At 48.3% G+C, this 7,981-nt stretch overlaps 1 protein-coding gene across 1 annotated transcript; it reads right to left on the bottom strand.

Moving 5' to 3' along the window:
• Window positions 1–5,636: 5,636 nt before the first annotated feature.
• On the bottom strand, window positions 5,637–5,951 carry LOC136534681 (uncharacterized mitochondrial protein AtMg00810-like). Its single transcript, XM_066527068.1, has one exon. The coding sequence runs from the start codon at window positions 5,949–5,951 to the stop codon at window positions 5,637–5,639; it is 315 nt and encodes a 104-aa protein (XP_066383165.1).
• Between the last annotated feature and the right edge of the window lie 2,030 nt (window positions 5,952–7,981).

The raw sequence follows: 7,981 nt of genomic DNA, 5'->3' as shown, positions 1-7,981 counted from the left end.
CTCGTGTTCTTGAGTCCACCGGAGACCCACACTTCTGACATCTGTCAAACAATGGTGCTTGCCACGGTGACGAACCCGCGACACCCGACGAATCATATGGTGGTGTCTGTGTCTGTAGACTTTTTCCAACGGCTAGCATGGACTTCACAAACCATATATATGTTCTTTCCGTAGCTCATTTGGAGCTGCGCTTTCACCCTAGACATCCAGCATATATTGAGATGGTTTGTGAAATGTGAGAGCGTCATCCAATCCTATATTGCTTCTTGTGAGAGTGTACCTTGAGTGCATCTGGTGTTCTTGGCTTGGCTTTCATTTAGGTGTTGGGTGAAGACCTGTTACTCTTGCTGTTTGTTGGCACCTAGCTTAGATAGCCCAGCGGAAGACTAGATGACCTTCTCTATAGATTTTCTTGTGGGGAAGGTTCCTATTGGTGTTCACTATTTGAAGCCTGCCATTCCAGAGTGGAAAATGAGAATTCACCACTGAAGACTTGAGACTTCATGATTCAAGAGAGCAAAAACGAGTCTTCGTTTCTCTTCAGTGCTCCAACGTGAATTGGGAGAGCTATGGCAACAACTCGATACCATAGGGGAAAATTAAATATGGTTGTCTGTTTGTCTCTTTACTTCTTGCATTACTTTCTTGTCTTAGCTTAGGGCGTGTTTAGTTCCAAAAATTTTTGGCTTTTGGCTACTGTAGCACTTTCGTTTTTATTTAACAAAAATTGTCCAATTATGGACTATTTAGGCTTAAAAGATTCGTCTCACGATTTCTCGGCTAACTGTGTAATTAGTTTTTTTTTTCGTCTACATTTAGTACTCCATGCATGTGCCGCAAGATTCGATGTGACGGTTACTATGCAAAAATTTTTGGTTTTTGGGTGGAACTAAACGGGGCCTTAGTTCAATGGTGTGGCAACTAGGATTGCATGCTAGAGTGTGCTTAATGATAGGTTTACTTTCCGTATCTAAGGACCATTTCTCTTAGTGTGAATCTTGTTGATGATATGTTTAGTATGATGGTCGTAAGGACTTATTAGAGTGGTATTTCTAGTCTTGTGTGTCACTGTGTAAGTGGATGAAGTAGTTTTTGTATAGACTAAGATTATTGTGGTTTAATTTTTTACGGTCCATGTAAGCTGGCAAATCAAAATTGGAACTAGCTCAATTCGCAGAATCACAAGCCTTTGCACAATTCACCTCTGCTCTAGATAAAACAAGTCAGAATCAATTAGCAAGGGGTTGACGATTACGGGAATTGCTTAAACAATCCCAATCATACCCTCTCCCAGTCGGTACTCACGGTTGTTAATAATTTCTATAAAAAAGAAACTAGTTGAAGGTAAAAGGTTTGATTTTGAATAAATTAAAGCAGAAATGACAAACATAAACCCTGGTACATTCAGGGCCGCTGCTGGCTTTTATTCATTCATTCATGTATCCGTATCCGTATCCATATCCATTCCTAAGTTGAACACGTACGTACGTCGTGCTGTAACACGCAACAGCTGTCAAGCAGCAGCCAAACGACGACGACGGCAGCAGCATGCATGGCCCCCCCGGGCGTATATAGGGGATAACAAGTTTGGTGTGTGATGCATCAAGGTCTCATGCGGCAGCAACCGTCTGTGCAGCAGGTCGGGTCTTGTTCACACTCTCTTCTGTCAGCGCAGCACATGCAGTAGACCTGGTCGGCCGCGGTGAGTACTGTCGTAAATAAACAAACAAAATCAGCTAGCGTCGAAAACAAAAGAAAATGCATGGTGAAAAACACCCGACTACTTACTGTTTTCCAATGTAGTAAATTCTTTCGTATATATGCATGCTATAAAAGATCAATGAATTACCGTTGGGGTGGAGGGCGGCCATGAAGAAGAGCATGGCCACGGCCCAGATGAAGAGCACAAGGATCGCCCTCCTCGTCTTGCTGGCACTGCCAGCCATGTCGGAGGTCGATCGAGCTACGAGAGACCGTATGTGTGCTTGCTTTGCTGCTGGGATTCCCTGGTATCACTCTCGCTTGCATTTACATGTTTTTATAGGCAGGCAGCACGCAGCCGAGCATCATCAGTTTCGTACGTGCGGTGAAACTAGAGGTCAAAACGGGCATATATATTTTTCCTCATCAGCTTGTTTCCACGACTGAACCGATGCCAGCCAGACGTCGTTACTGATGGGCCAAATAAATCCCGATGGCGGCAGATAAAAACTTTCCTTGCTAGATCCTCCCAGGTATATATGGCTGACGAGACGGTAGTAAATGAATTTCACATTGGTTCGATCGCCCTGAGCTTCGACGTCATGTCGACTATATAGTCCGTGCGTGTCTCGACTGATCATATTTTGCTATCAACAGGTACATATTATAGCTATAAAAGGAGAAAATGTTTGGCACGGTGGAGCGGTGATCTCAGCCATGATGTTCGACATTTGCTATTTTGCTATCAAACAGGTACATAGCTACAAAAAGAGAAAATGTTTGGCACGGTGGAGCGGTGATCTCAGCCATGATGTTCGACATTTGCTATTTTGCTATCAAACAGGTACATAGCTACAAAAGGAGAAAATGTTTGGCACGATGGAGCGGTGATCTCAGCCATGATGTTCGACATTTGCTATACCAGAGCGAACTATTATAGGACATTAGAATTCACTAGCAAAAATGTCTGTGCGTTGTAACGGAACACATGGTTTAGTGTATGATTCTCATGCCAATAGTAATAAACTATCTATTTTTTATTGAATTTATTGATAGGCTTAATCCAACCTTAAATAAATCAAATAAATTGTATGGCCCACCATCCTTGGCTTGCGTATTTGTTCGGTGGAGACACACGGAGAAGAGGGACGAGTGGGTGGAGATAGCAGCCACAGTTTATACCAACTAAATTTCTATTTTATATGGTTTTTTTTATCTATATGCCATTTGGTGATTATTATGTAACCCAACTGAACAAAAACTAATATGGAGCATCACCCTCGACTCTAAGAAGCCTGAAGAGAAGGCAATAGCCATTGGCATATTTAAAAGGCAGAAAATAAATTTTATCCAAGTACATGTCCTTCAAAGACATATCACTGGATAGCCACTGGAACTATAAATCGAAAGAGAAAGAGAGTAAGTTTACACATCTAGAAATTAGGACTTGCCAACTGAGTTACTTGATTCCACTCATAATGTCAATATTTTGAACCGTACACTACTGGAGGCTCGAATTTTCCTATCGGTAGAAAACCGCCAGGTAAATAGCAAATACCAACAGAAAAATTAGAGAATTAATTTCTCTGTTGGCACATATAATTAGAGAAGTAAACTGGCAAATCTAGCCGCAAACATATTTTAACATTATTACATATAATATATGCAAGATTATTTTAATATATGCAATACCACATTTTCATTGTTTTTTGGTCTTGCCAGATTATTCTAATATATGCAATACAACATTTTCACAGTTTTACTTTTTTTTTTGTATTTTATTGTCTTGCTAGATTATTCTAATATATGCAATACCACATTTTAATCCGCAGTGTCCGGTTTTGGCAAGTAAAACTTGGTTTTGTAACGGAACAATCAACACATTAGCATGCTGCATCCTCGCGGTCTAATGTGTTCCAGCGTCAGCATACTTTTCGACCACTTTGCTAGGGAAGCCATGGCCGGTGCTTTGCTCTCGGCCTCACGCTTACTTTTCTTCTTTTCGATAATACAAAAGTTACAAACCTTGCAAAAAGTAGTGCTGCAGAATAGGACATAGCTCAGGCGCTCAGAGAAAGGCAACAAGCCAAGAACCAATTCCAATGTTTCGTTTTGTGTCGGACAGAGTTAGTTAAAAAATCCTGACGGCAAGTTGACGACCGATTCTGTGAATGAAGCAAAAAAAAGAGAGCCAATTTTACTAGTACATCGATTAAACTCACGCATGATCACAATCGATCACATTGTATACACATCATCATGCCCTTGCCAGAAGAAAACTCAAGCCCGGATTGGATGTTATTGTTAACCATGCATTTGCATTGCCACGAATCAGAACCAAAAGGCGCCAGCAATCCGGAGCTCAGTCACTACTCCACTCTCACTACCCTGCCCTTTGCTGTCAGCACCCAGAAATTACAGCCACAATGGCCCTGGGGAGGAAAGGAACTAAACAAAAAAAAAGAAGAAGGTACCTCGTCTGTACAACAAACTTCTTCCAGCCTTAGCTGTTCCGGCGAAGCAAAACCACACAGTACAGGAGGTTCAGGCCCTTCTCGGCATCTGGCACACCGCTCGCTTGCTCGCACGCTCGCAAAATGCTTCAAAGCAAGCCCACCGTGCTCTGGGAGTTGCATTGCATTCTTCACTCCTCGATGCTGTTCTTTGCGTTCCGCTGCTGGATGGCGTAATGTCTCTGCAGCTCTCGGAGCCTCTCCAGAAGCTCTTGGAAAGACGGCCGTTGCTGCGGATCGCTGCTCACAGCAAGGGAAATCATTAACAGGAATAGTTTTGTACTGAGGTTCATTAGTCAAAAAATCTATCCTTTCCTACGTTGGTCCCTCTACTGCCCTGCACAGGTAAGCAGTAAGCTTACCAACACACTCACTCACTATGGCTAAAGGTAGAAGAAGATATTGAGAACAACTCACACACACAGCACAAGCCCAGAGCTGGCCAAAAGCTCTGCTTCTGGATGTGGTAAACTAAACTGCTCTTTTATATTGCCTTAGGTGTGATATTATATATACAAGGGCTAGTACCTCTACCAGGTACATAGTTGTTGATGAGTACACCAACTACCTACTCCTAAGATACACCAACTACTCCTAGTACTAATAGTACAAAGCTTAGATCAGCCCACTACCTAGACATGAATGATGTAATAGCTACCAACTAATGTACCAGACGTGCCCTATTGCCATACTGCTACAGCAGTAGAGACTGGACACCCGAGCTGACCAAATGACAACTCTGCTGCAGCAAGAGAGAGATCAGCAGCAGATTATGTCTTACAATTCTTCCCCTAATCCTGCTGCTAACCCGATGCCTTGACCTCATCCATGCCAATCGTCTTCCTCAGCTCCAAGAACCGCAGGCGCCCGAGTGACTCGGTGAGGATGTCAGCGAGCTGTCTGCCGGTCTCGACGAACTCGATGACGATCTGCCCTCCATCGATGCAGTCCCGGAGAAAGTGAAACTTGATGTCAATGTGCTTGCCCCGGTCGTGGAGGACAGGGTTCTTGGCGAGGGCGAGGGCGGGCTGGTTGTCCACCATTAGAGCTAGCGGGTGAGCTTTCTCACCGGTCAACTCGCCCAGCAGCCGGCGTAGCCAGACAGCCTGGCACGCCGCCGTGGCTGCTGCGACGTACTCCGCCTCGCACGTCGATAGCGCAACGATCTTTTGCTTCAGCGACTGTCAAGCAATGGGGGCCGCTCCAAGGAAGACGAGCACGCCGGAGGTGCTCCGTCGCCCGTCGATGTCGCCCGCCATGTCTGCGTCGCTGAAAACAGTGAGCTTCGGCTCACCTTCCTTTGCCTTGGGGTGCCTCACTGAAGACCGTGAGCCGCAACCCACCCTTGCCGCCACTCTTGGGGAAGATGATCGCTTGATCGAGCGTCCCCTTGACGTAGCGCAGCAGCCTCTTCACCGCCATTCAATGATCCTCGCGTGGGTCCTCCATGAAACGACTGACATACCCGACCGCAAACGTGATGTCTGGCCGAGTATGTGTTAGGTAGCGCAGCCCGCCGACGATGCTCCGGTAGTGCGTCGCGTCCACCTTCACCGCCATGCTGTGCTTGGACAGCTTCAGCCGCTCCTCCATTGGAGTTGCGCATGGCTTGCACTCCGCCATGCGTCTGTGCTCCAGCAGCTTCTCCGCATAGGTGCACTGGCCCAGCGAGATGTGCACCTTCCCCTGCCTCACCTCAATGCCGAGGTAGTAGGAGAGCGCGCCGAGATCGCTCATTTTAAAACGAGCAGCCATCTCGCGTTGAAGCCGTTGATGTCCTCTGCCCGCGCTCCAGTGACGATCAAGTCGTCCACATACACGCCGACGACGAGCTCCTTCTTCCCCCGTTGCCACGTGTACAGCGCATGCTCTGTGGCACAGCAAGTGATCCCAAGCTCGCCCAAGGTGGCGTCGAGCTTGACGTTCCACGCCCGAGGGGCCTGCCGCAGCCCGTAGAGCGCCTTGCACAGCTTGAGCCCCTTGTGCTCAGCGCCCTTGACGGCGAAGCCCGGAGCTTGCTTGACGAAGACCGTTTCCGCAAGCTCGCTGTTGAGGAACGCAGACTTGACGTCGAGGTGGTGGACGCGCCAATCCTTCGCTGCTGCCATGGCCAACAGCAAGCGAACGGACTCCATTCGCGCCACCGGAGCAAAGACTTCCTCAAAGTCGATGCCCTCACGCTACACGAAGCCGCGGGCGACGAGCCGAGCCTTGTACTTGACAATGGCGCCGCGCTCGTCCCGCTTCACCTTGTAGACCCACTTCAAATCGATCGGCCTACAGCCCACAAGTGGATCCACCAGCTCCCATGTCCCATTGTCCTCGATGGCCTTCATCTCTTCCAACATCGTCCGGCGCCAATTGTCGTCGCGTTCAACCACTACAAACATCGGCGGCTCCTCTGCACTAACAAGGAGCAGCTCTGGGTCATCGAAAAAACAACTGGCCAACCCAGGAGCTCCCCCTTCGTCGACAATGTTGTCCACCCGCCTGAATCAAACCTCCTCGCCGCCGCGGAAAGCGTCCACTTACTCGTCGATGTCGGTGGGTGGAGAGGTGAACTCGATCGGTGGTCCATGGCCTCCCTATTCTGCCGGAGTGGTCAGAAGTGCTGCTGGACCGCTTGGCACCACTGCCGGAGTGGTCGGCATCACTGCTGGACCACTCGGCACCACTGCTAGAGTGGTCAGATCCACTGTTGGAGCAGTTGGCACCACTCCTGGAGTGGTCGGCTCCACTGCTGGAGCGCTCGACACTGCTGCTGAAGTGCTCGGCAACCCCTCTGGAGTGGTCGGAATTGCTGCTGGACCGCTCGGCACCACTCCTAGGGTGGTCGGCACCTCTTCTCCAGTGTCTCCACCACCGTGGATGACTAAGTGTTCGACGACGAAGGTGCTGCTCAAGCTGCCAGCTTCCCCCGTGCCCGGACCCTCCTAGTCCCAAGCCGCCATCTCATCGAACACCACATCCCTAGAGATCACCACCTTACCTCTCTTGGGATCATAGAGCCGATACGCCTTCGTGCCCTCCTCGTAGCCCAGGAGCACCATCGGCGTGCTCCTGTCTTTCAGCTTGCCGAAGTGAGGCTTGGTGTTCTTCACATGGCCGACGCAGCCAAATGTCCTGAGGAAGGACACATTCTACTTGCGTCCATGCCAAGCCTCGAAAGGCATCTTGCCCTTCAGGGCTTTGGTGGGCGCGCGGTTGAGGATGAACACCGCCATGGTCACCGCCTCTCCCCAAAACTTTGCCGGCATGCTTTTGGCCTTCATCATGGATCGAGCCATGCTGATCACCGTCTGGTTCCGCCTAAAAGGATCAAGATGCCCAAGAGAGGGTGAATTGGGCTAATTCTAAATTTCTTTGCAATAATTAAATCCTATGGTTAGCCCAATTAACCCCTTGTGCCTAGAAAGTGTTTCTAATTGTTCTACCTCACAAAAGACTTGCAACCTAAGTTCCAATCCTACTCTAGCATGACAATTCTATGAATGTAAAGACAAGAATTGAATTGCTCAAAGTAAATGCTCAAAGTAAATAGAGAAGGAGGAACGCGGCGATGTTTTGCCGAGGTATCGGAGAGTCGCCACTCCCCACTAGTCCTCGTTGGAGCACCCGCGCAAGGGTGTAGCTCCCCCTTGATCCGCGCAAGGATCAAGTGCTCTCTACGGGTTGATTCTTCGACACTCCGTCGCGGTGAATCACCCACAACCTCTCACAACTTGAGTTGGGTCATCCACAAGCTCTCCGGATGATCACCAAGCTCC

The sequence above is a fragment of the Miscanthus floridulus genome, unplaced genomic scaffold (assembly GCF_019320115.1).
Source record: "Miscanthus floridulus cultivar M001 unplaced genomic scaffold, ASM1932011v1 os_2177_1_2, whole genome shotgun sequence".
In the NCBI taxonomy this organism is placed as follows: domain Eukaryota; kingdom Viridiplantae; phylum Streptophyta; class Magnoliopsida; order Poales; family Poaceae; genus Miscanthus; species Miscanthus floridulus.
Note: the sequence above shows the minus strand (reverse complement) of the source record. Positions and strands in the feature narration are given on the sequence as shown.